Source organism: Bacillus rossius, chromosome 8 (assembly GCF_032445375.1).
Source record: "Bacillus rossius redtenbacheri isolate Brsri chromosome 8, Brsri_v3, whole genome shotgun sequence".
In the NCBI taxonomy this organism is placed as follows: Eukaryota; Metazoa; Arthropoda; class Insecta; order Phasmatodea; family Bacillidae; genus Bacillus; species Bacillus rossius.
The window spans coordinates 17,684,474-17,698,744 of NC_086336.1; the positions used below are offsets into that span (position 1 = coordinate 17,684,474).

The 14,271-nt window shown below is 38.9% G+C and overlaps 1 protein-coding gene across 10 annotated transcripts in view; it reads right to left on the minus strand.

The window, feature by feature from the left end:
* LOC134535543 (WD repeat-containing protein 7) overlaps nt 1-14,271 on the minus strand; it is a 191,086-nt gene that overhangs the window by 40,843 nt on the left and 135,972 nt on the right. For all 10 annotated transcript variants that reach the window (XM_063374703.1, XM_063374699.1, XM_063374697.1 and 7 more), the window contains 3 exons: nt 12,533-12,733; nt 8,150-8,414; nt 4,110-4,329 (listed from right to left, as the gene is read on the minus strand). In XM_063374703.1, the coding sequence (XP_063230773.1) occupies nt 4,110-4,329; nt 8,150-8,414; nt 12,533-12,733 (686 nt within the window). The remainder of the gene's footprint in view (nt 1-4,109; nt 4,330-8,149; nt 8,415-12,532; nt 12,734-14,271) is intronic.

Below are 14,271 nucleotides of genomic sequence, written 5' to 3' on the forward strand. Positions count from 1 at the left end.
TCCGTGGCACAAAGATAATATTTTGACTACATCTTGGTGTTGGGTAAGCCATTTTCCTGCACATTATCGGTGAGTTAAGTATCTTTAATGTATGATTCTGTGATTTGTATAATTCTGTATGTGAATGATTATGTTTTTGACCATTATCTTTCCATATGCAGGGCCATTATCTTTCCATATGTATGCCCATTATCTTCCCATATGTTGATTTGTGTTTGAATGATTAATGTCATAAGGTACATGAATGGTCTGTCCTTTTTTTAATGGTATCACCTTTATATGCAATGAAATATGAAATACATTTTTTATTGTTCAATATATTTTCACACAACCAACTGTATGTGGCTTTGTCATGATCAACAATTGAAAGTCAAGTTAAAGTGTATATTGAATAAATAAACAGCAAGAGGAAGATTATTGAATCACCAGAGACAATTAATGTGCTTGCAATATATTAAAATAAATTGAATTTTTAAAAATTATTTAGTGAAAAATTAAATTAAAGTGTTTGTTGTATTCATCATTTTTCAACGGGTGCCTTAGGTGCCTTACAGCTACCGTATTTACTCGCATAATGTCTGCAGTAATTTGGCTACATTTTTGACAAAAATAATGGGGTGCGGACATTATGAGGTGAAGTCCGAAAAAAAATTTTTTCCCTCAAAATTTTACATGTTTTGTGTAGAGTAAAAAAATTGTTCTCTCATAATTATTCTACTAGTACCCTGATTTTACGTATGCTCACGGTTCCGCGGATTGCATTAGTAAAATCGCTGCTTTGTAAAATTGGCACCCTTCCCTCGGCCCAGTTGAAAAATAATAACGGCGGCACACTACTTCCCAGAGCGCTGGTGACTGGCGACCCTCCGCAGCGGTCGTGAGAAATGTGACAGGTGTCGAGATAATTGGGTGCCGGCGATTAGTGGAAGATGCCACTCATTTTTTTTTTCTTCTCTCACTCGCGTGTGCGCTCTTACGTTCAGAAGCCGCAGCCAGCCTACACAAAATAAACGCTTTGCATGAAAAGATATTTTTTAAATCTTTCATTGAGATGGCCACTAACGGCACGAGGCAGATGTCTAATGTCTGCATTAGCCGGCGCCGGCCAGCCTCCCTCCCTGTCCCTTGCCCACTGTGTGTATAAAAAAAGTTACCGGCAGACGTCTGTGCATGCAAGTCCCCTCCTGCCCTGCTTGACTGAAGCGGGGGAAGGAGTGCAGAGCGTGGAAAAGGCTAAGCAGGAATTTTTAACAAAAACAAAGCAGAGCCTTGTCTTCCTGACATATTAGAATTTATGTATGTCCATTCTGTTACAGCTGACGTTTTCTTTACGTTGCGTATCATATCTTACATGAAAACAAAATTAAAGCCTCTCAACACGCTACAAACCCTCTCAACGACTGCTCCGGAGAAATGAACAATTCAAGGTCAAAGCATTGTTGACAGCGTCGGTAAATTTCCATCCCATTACTGTGCCTTTCAGGGGTGGCCAAGGTTGCTTTCTCTGGTGCGGACTTTATGCGGATTTTTAAAAATTCCCTTTCAAGTATTTAAAAAGAAATGTGCGGAAATTATGTGTTGGCGGTAGGCCTGTGCGAATATTCGAATTTTCGAATATCAAAACGAATAGTTTATTATTCGTATTCGATTTGATTTCGAATACTAACACTTCGAAAAAACGAATATTCACTCATTTACGAAAAAGGCTGAGCGGGATCACTACATCTGGCCACGTAAAGCCCGTTTGAACACAGTAATTCGGAGCGATAACTAACGTATTTTATGTAGAAGAATGTCGTCAGGTCGTTTAAAATAGATTTGAACATCAGCATACTGATAAAGATAAATACGTGTCTGTAAAATCCATACAACCGGGACGTTATAGGTGACAGTTTTCAGATTGGAGGATGAAACATGGTTTGTCGGCACTGTAATTTCGTTCCGAACGTGATGGCGAAGAGAAAGAAAATTGTACAGACCATGTGGAAAACATCTGGCCGCATACTCACAGAAAAGACTCCAAAAGCCTAACATGCTACGTCAATGTTTTTCAATAGGATAATACACAGCAAACAACCGGATGCAGTCGGCAAACACCCCCCCCCCCCCCCCCCCCCCCCCCCACCACTTTATACCCTTCCCAAATTCCTCGCGTAGTGACAGCTCAGGCAATTATCCTGTCCCGCGCGTCAAAAAAAAACTCTTGCCAAGAACTTACTTAAAAGCTTGCGATCACGTTACATGGTGTACCAAGATTGTGAAGTAAATGTGTTTTCTATGGGTTGGCCATCATGGAATTCTCAGATAATACATATTTTAACGTTGGTAGTCTACACAAACCAAACTTGGTCCTAAAAAAATTCATAAATAGAACGTTTATCAGAATATTTAAAATTGAATTGCGATTAAAATAATAATAGTATAATGTATTAATTTTTGTCATTCATTATTTCATTGTTATTACTACATGTGCGACCGTAACTTGTGATGAAAGTCGGCATTACTGTTGTATTACTAAGTAACAGATTTCTCTGTAAAGTTATTTAAAAAAAAAACAAGATTCATATTTAGTCTAGATCCCAAAAATGCTTTATTTTATTTTTTAGCATATTCTGAGAATACATCTGTGAATTATGCCTTATTTAATGCCAATGTAGCGACAATGCATCCATGTTCATGAATATAAAGTAAGTGTCCCAAATCAGTACATGCTTCATAATTTTTTTTATATAATAACGAATTAAAAGTACAATACAGTAGAACCTCGTTAATCCGTGATGCGCTAATTCGGGAATCGGATAATCCGGGACGATTTAAAAGAGAAGAAAAAAAAAGAAGTAAAAATTGTCAGCGCTTAAAATTAACGTCACGCGGGCCGGCGGCTGGCAAACACTGCAAGCTATCGCGTGGGCCGCCAAACTCTGCAAAGCTGTTTGTACCGACCCTTTGTGTCGCCCCCCTTTCAGCTGTCACATTTGTCACTCTTTAAACTTGAGGGGGATGTCCTGACTTCTGCTTCCCATCTCCCTTTGTTTGTTTCCACCTGCCAACGCATGGCAGGCGCCTGGCGAGTGACGTGTCTGGCTGGCATTCGGCTGTACGAAATGGTCGAGGGGGGAGGGGGCAAGGTCAGCACAATCTTATCTTTCTCTCTTCGTCTGTTGTAAATGACGGTGAACTAATGGCTAGGCAGTGCTGTATTTTTTTAAGCCGAGACACTAATTCAAAGACGGCCAGCCCTTACCGTGAACGGCCTTAACCCAGCTGCATGCCGGTGTCTGAGAAGCTTGACAGGACCTTCCGGGATTTTAATCGCTAGTCCGTGAAATTCGGTAATCCGTGATTATCTCGGTCCTGACCATCACGTATTAACGAGGTTCTACTGTACCTCAATAGGATGTGTTCCAAGGAAAACTTAAACAGGCCAAGTAAATTGTCCATCCCTAGATATAACATGTTTTATGGGATTTCAATTCTCATTCCAATTATTCAAACTCAATATTCGTATTCGAGAATAATTTGGTATTCGTATTTGAATTCGATTCGAACTAAAAAACTGATATTCTCACAGGCTTAGTTGGCGGACATTATGCGATGGCGGACATTATGCGATTAAATACGGTAACTAAAATTACGCAAGGAATTAAATATTAAATTCAATTTTTTTTTTGGTTACACTTCTTTGGGCACGTTATGGAAAAATCATGAGATGAATTTTTATGATGCATGAGCTGCATGCAAAAAAAAAATGACACAATGAAAACAGGCTACATACAAATTATACATAAGTGAGGTTATGTTATACTTCTTTAGGCATGTTATGAAAAAATAATGGCAGTTAAGTTGCAGCATGCAACAAATAATTGATAATTGTTTGCATGCAGAATTGTTAGTTTTTTATTATTTTTTATTCGGAGCATAAAAGCAATTAAAAAACTTAAGAACTCAAAATAGAGAGTAAGTAAGCAAGCAAACATCTGCTGAAAACTAAATTTTATTGTGATTACAGCACCATTATTGTTTGTTTCGGGACTTTTTAATGACTTTCGGGACTGCCGTGACCTGTAGACCGGCATTCACTTCCGACACAACGTGAATGAGCGACCGACCTCCAGGCAGTGGTGCTGCCACCGGCGGGCCATCGTCTCCACCTGAGGCCTCTTGAAGGACTTGGACCCCGACTGCAGCACCTTGTCGGGCAGCAGGACGCAGTGCAGGGTCGCCAACAGGCTCCAGCCCTGCTTGATCTGTGCCTGCTGCGCGGTGAACAAGTCCTCGCTCTCCTCCTCTGCCTTCGTCGCCCAGTTCAGAGCCGTGCGCGTGCTCTGCCTGCACGAGAAAGTCAATTGTTTTTCATTTCACACCAATGGATAAGCAGACACAGTGAACCAACTATACAATCATGTCAATCCAAGTACCACTGCAGTGAACTGTCTTTAATCCAGGATTCCATGGATCGGCACATTCTATAATCCGTCACCAATGGTACAACTTGCATTCAGATTTCTCCAGGTGGATTCCGGCTGTTGATCTAGGCCGCCAGGTTCATTTGTACTGTCAGTTTTTATTTCGGTACAGTGTTTCCTGATTTCATAGAGGGTTACATTTTACCTTTCACATTGTAACACCCCTCGTGCCTCAAAATTGAATTATTTTAAAAGGAGCCTTGGAAACTTGCTGGATAAAAAAAGTTAAATAAATTGAATTACCAGAGGCGACACGAGGTGGGGAACAAACAAAATGTAGGAACTTCCTGTAACAAACAAGGAGGAAGTTGGGTGGATCGTTAAAATCAATAAATAAAAACTACACGATTAACTTGATCTATAGTTTCCCTGTTTTATTTGCCCTGATGAAGTATTTTGTTTCCATTATTTTACACACAAAAGGTTTTAACAAGTTTCAAAGATTAACAAAAAGAGAAACGAAAATGGGCTAGCCCGCGATTATTTAAAACAATTTACATTCTTAGTTTGAAATATAAACATTTGCATTATAAGTTTCACACCCAAAATTGGATGGATCCGATGATTACATTGATAATTAATTCTATTCGTTCTACATGTCCTTGAGAAAAACACTGGTCGCTGGTGGGTTGGTCATCCGCTTAAGATAGTTCGTAGCTAGGTGAAGGGGAAATTTTGAATTTACATTACCACCCGGGGTCTTCAAACGATCACGTCGGGTAGTCGAAACGTTTCTTCTAATGTGACCCACGGAACAGAAGGGGGGGGGGGGGGGGGGGGGGGGGTGATCATGAGATGAGAGCAATCAATCTCTCCCCGTCATCGACCCTGTCTGCAACAGTCCAAATCAAAACTGATTAGAACTTGTATACAGGCAGTCTATGGGGCAGAAAATGCCCAAAAAAAAAAATTTAAGAAAAAAAAGGGGGGTCGCGAATTATCACTCACCAAAACAGGGGAGTTGCCCAGCACGCTGTAGTCGTGGAGTCAGCCAGGGTCTGGAGCTCGCGAATTGCGCGGCAGGGCGCGGATGATTTCTTCATTTCAAAAAAAAATTAAAAGCTAAAAAAAAAATAACTATTACATTGCAGACGGACTAAACTACTTGAAAAAGATTATAGGGATAGCATCCCTCAATTAGGCGACTACATAGTCGGTTGCGGCCGGATGGAAGTTTTGCAGAGTCTCGTCGACTCGCCGATAATCAAACGGTCCGTCTGCAGTCGCGGCGCGAAGTGTCCCGCGGAGAAACGCGTCTCGTAATTAAAAGTAAAACTTGAATCAAAAGTGGAGGGGAGGACTGGGAGTCCGGACCGAAAGGTCCCGAAGTTCCCCGAGTGAGGGCCATAAAAAAAACTCTGATTGAAGTCTCGAAGCTGGTAGCATTGCGTCGACTTTAGCGCTACCTGTTGGGGGCTGTCTGAAATAAAAAAGAATCGACTCGCCCAAGCCATCTGCTTAAACCAAGGGTTAAAGGGCGCAGTCTAGTGCTACACTCTGGCGGCCTACAGGGCAAGTTGGCTGGGTGGTTAGCGAGTTTGCCGCTAGGTGTCGCGGGGTGGTCCATCCTGGCACACACATTTTTTTATGCAAGGCATCCTGGGAGACGGTCGCTGTCTGCTGGGGTTTCTGACCTGTCATTGGCCTTAGGCGAATTCTTAGAACCGAAAGAGAAGGGGGGGGGGGGGGGGGGAAAGTGCATCGACGCTGAGAACAAGCGTCCATGACGTGCTTTTCGAGGAGAGAACCTAATACGTATTCGTGACCAGACTTACTTCTCTCAGCAGCTCTCTGAGAAGTAGCGGCTTGCAGCCCAGAAGCTGCTCTATGCAGTTAGGGTCACGAAGAGAAATGATATTACAGGCTTGAGGCGTGACTGAAGGCGGGGGAAACGGTAAGCTGTTAGCCAGTCAGGGATTAGGCCAGCAAAATATCCGATACGCCGATGGGAAAGGGGCTTCAGAGCACTGAGACAAAGTTTAACTCAGAGTAGTACACCAGACTAACAAATTAAAATTACACTATAGTAGAGCAAATAAAATTTCCACACAAAAAATTTAAAATCATAATAAAAATTTAAAATATATCGTGTCGAATTTACTAATTAACGGCACAACATTATCACATTTGGTGTTCCCATTATAACTGGGTAATCGTTCCGTATCACATATTCAAGTTCATCCACAGTATCAATCCATCAGGATCAAGGGATAAACTTGGATACGAACGACACAGAACGTTTACCTAAAACTGTTTTGACGTTTGATAGTTCGGTATGGCCACGGTCCCCAAAAGTACTGATATACAGCCCTTTAGCTGTCGAGAGGGATGGGCAAGGAGGAAAATCCCCCGGGCCCGGGCAACAGAAGGGCGAGGTTCAGTTTCAAGATTTTTTTCTTCTGATATGATGAAAACCACAAGTCTATTGATAACATAATTCCTTCGAAAACTTAAAAGTTATGTGATACATGCAGATCACATCTACAGTTCTGGCTATGATAAAGTTTACTGTCTTTAATTTTTTTTTAATCATGGGGTTTGAAAAGTTGTAGACTAGGTAATGGCAAGGAGGGACCCAAAAAAATTATTTGCCTCCGGGACCTGTGTTTCTCCAGATGGCCCTACCACTCACTGTAGTAAACTGACAGAGAACACATTTAAAACCTTACAATATCCATAACTCTGAAAGTCTTGTTTCTGGGGGGAGAAATTTTGAAAAGGTTTTTTCTTAATATTCTGGCATTGGTTTCCAATTATTCTGTAAGAATAATTATTATTATTTCAAGTAAATTATTATTTCATCAAATGGTTAAGATAGGTATAAATGTAACACAGCGATATTATAAAATTAGTTTGTTGGCATAGGTTAGCTTCATTTAAAATACTGTAAAATTGGAGTTGCTTGGCTTCTGGGTTGTAGTCACGTCAAAGGTGAAGATCTCGCCTTAGACAGTGAGCACGATAGCCTGCAATCTTTACTACTGTAAAATTATTAAGAATAACCAAATTATCATGTAACTAACAACTTACCCAACCAACAAGGGCTACGAATAAACATTTGACTTTAGTTAACATTATTAATTTCTAGTAAATTATTTTATTTTTGACCCGTTAAGTCTTATATTTGGATTTGAGGGGTGGATCCGAGGAACTTTTGGAAATTTGAATTCCCGATTTGGATTAGAGAAAATTGGGATTTGACCCATCAAAATGCTACCAGTTTTGACTAAGAATAAATCAACAAAGTTTAAAAACTAAAATTCATTTAATCAGCGACTTAATTGTAGAGTGGGAAAAGAATAATGAAAATAATTTAAAAAGAAGGTTTCCAATCTGCAGTATTCAAGTGTTATGAATTATTACAGTATTGGTCGTGTCTGGCCGGGGTCAAATGAAAAGTCCAGCAAAAGACTGTTGGAAATGAAAGTTTTGTGACTTCCAGCACCATTACTGTTTATTTAGGGGCTGTTTAATGACATTTGTGAGTTTTCCTTCAGTTCATCAACTTTTTTGTGACTTTCGTATCTATTTATTCAGTTTAATGACTGTTGTCACTTTTGTAACTAGACATACAGTTATGTTACTTTTGCATGATGTTCATGAAGATTTGTTCAGTTTTGTTACTTTTTTTGTGACTTTCATGACCATTTGTCGGTTATGTTAATTTACTTGGTCACTTTTACCTGTGCAGCTTGCGGCTGCGCTCCTGCTCGGGCACGAAGGTGGCGTTGTTCATGGACATGAGCGTGTTGGCCAGGGCGACCACCGCCAGCAGGTGGTTGCTGGTGACGGTGGCGCTGAGCTCCCAGTGCGTGCGTGCCGTGAACAGCCGTGTCAGCCTCTCCAGGCGCACCAGCTCCGGGGGCAGGTCCCGGTCCAGCACGTCGGGCCGCCTCTCCAGCTCGTCCGTGCGCGCCTGCCACGTCGGCAGCAGCACGCTCGTGAAGCCTGCGCACGGCACGCCCAACACACGCTACTGCACCACTTTCCTCCGTTCCAACAGCAGCTGCACTTAGAGATGAGGCAGGTGTGTGTTGTCTTTATTGGTCTCTCTAAAAATTATAGAGCTAAAACATGCAACAAATCACTTTGCTGGGAGATTACTTAAGAGGATTGAGTCCTAAATTAATTTGCTTATAATATTTTGTGTTATTGCACATGATTTTAAATTAATTCATAATATAACCATATATAATTGTTTAGAGCATTTTTTTTTATCAAAAAAGTCCCTATTCAAATTTTTTTATAAATTTAAAATAAAATTATTTTGTAAGTCCTAGCATGTACATTGTACCAGTATTATAATGTATACAGTTTTAGGTTGACTATTCATAAGTAGCCTTAAGGTTATAGAAAAAATAAACAGAAATCAATCATACCAACGCAATGTAATTTCTAACCTCTAAAACCTCAGAATAAACAAACGTTTGCGCGCACTACCAAAGATTAATGTACTTAATATGCGACGTGAACAATACAACATCATTCGACACATTGAAACACTGAAGTTTGAGAGAAAAGTATATTAATTCAGAGGAAAAAATCACATTAATGTATTGTTTGAAGTCCGTGCCATGATTGTTATTGTTTTGAATTTATTTTCACGTTACATTTTTTATACATCTCATTGTACTTATGCTACAAAAATGAGTGATCCTGGAGATAAAAAGAAACAAAAGGAATTCTAGCTTAATGAAAAAAGTGGAAATGCTCAGAGAACTGGACAAAGGAAAAAAGCAGGTCGCAGTTGCGAAGACAAATGGCATTGCGGCGACGACCGTAAGTATGATTGTTGAAGACCGAGCAAAAATTGAAAAAAATGTATGAAGAATCTTTATTTGGTTGTGACTGCAAAAGGCTTCATTCCAGAGATCACCAAGGTTTGGAAGATGCTTTGAACAAATGATTGAAAGATATACGATCAAAATATGTTCCAGTAACTGTCCCAATGTTACAAGCTAAAGCAAAACAGTTTGCATTGCTTATGGACATCAAAGACTTCCAAGCCAGTTCAGGGTGGTTGCATTGCTTCCGGGAATGACATGGTATATCATGGAAGGTTGTGTGTGGGGAGGATAAAGATGCAGACACAGAGGCAGCAAACCAGCGGAAGGAAGAAAAGCTGGAGAGTATTTTTAAGTCGTACACATTAGACAATATTTTCAATGCTGATGAAACTGCCTTATTTTACAAGCTTCTGCCTAACAGGACAATGGCATATAAAGGTTAAAAATGAACTGGAGGAAAAAAAAAAAAAACAAAGGAAAAGTTGTCTGTGTTGTTTTGTTGCAATGCCACAGGAACAAAAAAATTGAGACCATTAATCATTGGTAAACAGAAAACTGCCAGGTGCTTTAAAGGGAGTTTCTTGTCTTCCTGCGGATAATGCTATTAACACCCGTGCATGGATGACGAGATAACTCTTCTCAAATCGGCTAGTGAAAACCGATAAGGATATGAAAAAAGAAGAATTAATTTTTTTTTTTTGTTAATAGACATCTGTGTAGCACACAATGTTGATGTTCGACTGGAAAACATCAAATTGATGTTTCTGCCACAGAACTACATGATCAAGGCATAATTCAAAATGCCAAGGTATATTTTCGAAAATGCCTTGTTGAGAAGTTGCTCATCAACATTGGGTTGAAAGTGCCCACCAACATCAATGTTTGTCAGGCAATTGAGATGATCACAGGTGGATGGTGGAATGTTCAACAAGAAACTATTGCCAACTGCTGGAGAAAGTCTGGCATTGTAAACTGTAATGCTGATGAGCTCACTGCAACTACACCAGACCAGGATGCAAGCCTCACTACAGCACAAACATGTGAAAGCAATGACATTGACCCTGAAGTATGGCAAAAAGTGTCAGCCTCCATGCAGTTTGATGCTGTTTCATTCACAGACTATGTCTCTGTGGATAAAGAAATATAAACAACACCAGTGTTGACTGACAGCAACATCATTAGTTAAGTCATCGATCAGTCATCAAAAGCTGAATCAGATGATGATTCTGACTGTGAGGATCTGCTGTTGACGGCTCCGGAAACTATTTGTGAGCTAAGAAAAACTAAATAAATTCATCTCTAAACACAAAAAGGTTCCAGAATATATCAGGAAATCTTTCTATCACATAGAACATTTTGTTCAACAGAGCATCATTCAAACTCAAAAACTAACTGAAATAACAGATTTTTTTAAAAATAAATAAAGTTAAGTTATGCAGAAACACCAATATGGTAACTGTCAGATGTTCGCCAAATAATAATGCTGTATCTTATAATAACGCTATTTTTGATTTTCGATTTTTTTTAAAAATTTTTTCTTTGAAATGATGAAATGTATGTATTTTTCAGTACTAAGTACTTTCAGTACTAATTAGTAATTACAAAAACTTGAGTTCCCTGTAAGTTATTATTAATGAGATTCTACTGTACCACATGATTTAATGCTTTTCGTAAATGCTGGGACTGACAAAAAATTTTCCTTTTAAGTTCATAAATTAACATAAAAATAAGGACTCTTAATTAGAAATAACCTTTAAGCAACAATTAAATATAGTTATTTATATAAATTTACTTTAATACATGTGCAAAAACCAAAACTTATGGAAGCTATTCTAATGGTAACATTGATTCTCACAAGGGAATTAAACCCATTGCCTACCTCTCAATAAGAACCTTTTTGGGAGAAATGTTACCTACAGGACATCTGCAGTATTTACCACATCTCACTAACTCACAAATTGGATTTGTGTCCACTTGAGAATGAATACAGATCACTATGGTAGTAGGACACCAGTCTGCGCATCTTAACAAAAAACTTAGGCCCATGTAATCAACATTCGCTAACCTAATTAAACTTCCCCCAAAGCTTAAGAAAAATGGTATACAACAGATTACAGTATCAGTACCTAGTCAAGTTAGCTCTCTTTTAGATAAAAATTATTATTGGGCTCTAAACTAACAGATGGTAAATGAGTAGGCAAGCAGAAAGGATCTACAATGGTACTTGCTTGATAATGAGATGTATCTGTTCAACACAATCTCAAGACCCAAATCACTTCTGCCAACTTAATGTTAATGAGAGGAAATAGATACCTTAGTTTAAAGTTGGAAGGGGGGATGAAAGTAACATAAAATAAGTTAGTGGAATGCTAGTAATTAACATACAAAAAACATTTCAAAAACATTTTCTAAACCGTGTAAAGTAAAATAAACTTACTAAAAATGCACAATTATCTGCTAATTTACCAACAAAATTCTTCCCAGTTGTAGTTTTTATTTTTATTATATTTTTATAATTTATACAATAAAGTAGGTCATTAACAATTTGCTCAATTTTAAGAAGCTGTGAGTGATCCCTTTGTGTCCAATTCCCAAAATTTCACATTTTTAATTATATGCAAAAAGTTCTGTTTACTATCACTAGAAAATCTCATCAAAAACCAAAAACAAAAATATAGTAGTGTCTTTATTAACCGAGCTTTGATTAACCCAGTTTCAGTATTATCCAAGCCGACCTGAAGCGCCATTACCAGCCAAGTCTGTCTAAACAATTGCTTGAGAACCTAAAAAGTGACAAACCATTGTCGAAAGCCTAAAGAAAATTATCTAACCTCAAAGATGGGATAGTGAAGTTAAGGAATCTACAATGAAGAAAAGCTGAAACAACACTACCCTGAAAAATTATACCTCTGGACTAACTAAACCAAGACAATTTTCTACTAATTATATCAGCGTTATCCGAGATTTTGCTTATCCAAGGTTGCCGTCGTCCACATCAACTCGGTTAATCGGTTAATCGGAGACTCCAATATGCTATATTTAAACATAAGTCCAAATCTGCTTGCTCAATAGTTAGAGAGAGGCTGGCTGGTGGGCCAAAGTTCCTGGGTTCGATTCCCAGCCAGTTCGGGGATTTTTCACTTGTGGAAAACTTGCTTCTTCCCAGGTTCAGGATGGCAATGGAAAGCGAATACAGTTTCACCTAGTATAATAATTAGACCTAGTCACGCCAGGGTCAACGCCCAGTGGCGATGGCTGAACAAGGGAACAATGACCGACCTCCTTTCGACAGAACTCCGAAGGACACGGGCACCATGGGCCGGAGCAGCCCCAGCTTGCTCTCGCACACTTTGTCCAGGTCAGGGTCGATGCCCCACGCGTGCAGCAGCGACAGGAGCAGCTGAGCTATCTCCATCGTCACGTTGGTCTCCAGGCCTGCCATCCCACGCACCTTCTTTCCCGGCTCGTTGCTCACCGTGTCTGTGGGCAGCCAACGCCACGACACTCGTACGACACTCTAGAAGACTGTCAAGTCAGTGTCAGTTATCCAAAACTGAGGAGTAAAAAATGATACACACAATAAAATACTTTCTCAATAATCAGAAGCACTGAAAAAACCAAATATTTTACTTGAATATTCCTCTATATATTTAATATCCTGATAAGTAATAAAAAATATTACTGTGGTAAGTACTACCATACTCTAAGGGAATAAAAGATATTTTAAAACCAAGCAAGTTGGTGCACTGGGGAGAAGCTGGACTCGACATCCAGTCATCTCCTTGTTAAAATTTTTATTTGCTTTCTCCAATCACTCCAGATTAATGCTGGGTTTGTTCCTTACTGTAGACCATAGCCGATTGCTTTCTCAGTTTACCTGTACGTGTTCAATGAACCTTGCTATCAACACAACAATACACTCTGAAGACTACAAAATAATGCACTGTTTAAATGTGCCTAGTGATTTTTTTTTTTTTAAATGTCTTAGTAAATTTATTCTCATTCATGTACATAAATATGGTACATGGTTAGTAAAAACATGAAACGTTTTCTTTCCCGTCATATATTACAAAAAAATAAATCTCAAGAAATGTTCGCCACCATATTTGATACGGAGCAACATAATTTAAATAGGTACCTTTTATCATGTGTGTGTACTGACAAACAGACATAAATACAGCACTCATATCATGCAAAAGAATTGTACTAAAAGAATTTTTTTAAGTTCCCTCAATAACCCCTTAGATGATTAGCACATCAAGCAGTGTTGGTTACTAGTCATCACTGATGTCACGTCACAGGGGCATGCTAACCTACCTCAGTCTGCACACAAGAGCTGCAGGTAACACTGCATGTAATAAAAATAGAATAGTCCACTCCTCATGGCAGAAATATCATAGCAGTGGTCGTGGCAGGTTTACATATTAGCAATTTCTGAAAAATTAGAGAAAATTAGGGAAACATACAGTGACAACCATTCAGCAAACAAAAGAATTTTTGCAAGATTTTTGTCACAGTATTTTTTTTTTTTTAAAGCGGAAGGTAATAAATGAGCCCAAATAAGATGTACAGGATATCCACTTAAAATTGTAGAAACATTTCCCTGACTTTTCCATAACTTTCAATGACCAAAATTACACATTCTCGTGTTGAATGTTTTGAAATAATTTCCCTATTTTGCAATTTTCTGAAAGAAATAAAGATAACCCAGAACATTGCTATAGCTGTACTAGTTCAAACAAAAACTCGCATACACCCTTTTACCGTGCATGACTATGCACTAAGACATTTGAAGGGGGGAAAAAATGTGTTCAAGGTCTGGGTGATGGCATACTGAAGCATGACATTTCCCACTCAAATTATTATCAAAAAGAATTTCCATGACTTATTCAGGTTTTACAGTAAATTCACTGACTTTTCAAAATGTGGACACCCTAATATGAGACACAAGTTGAATCACCGGGATTTGAATGTTTTGAAAACCACAATACCAGTGTACTTATGGAAATTAATTTTTG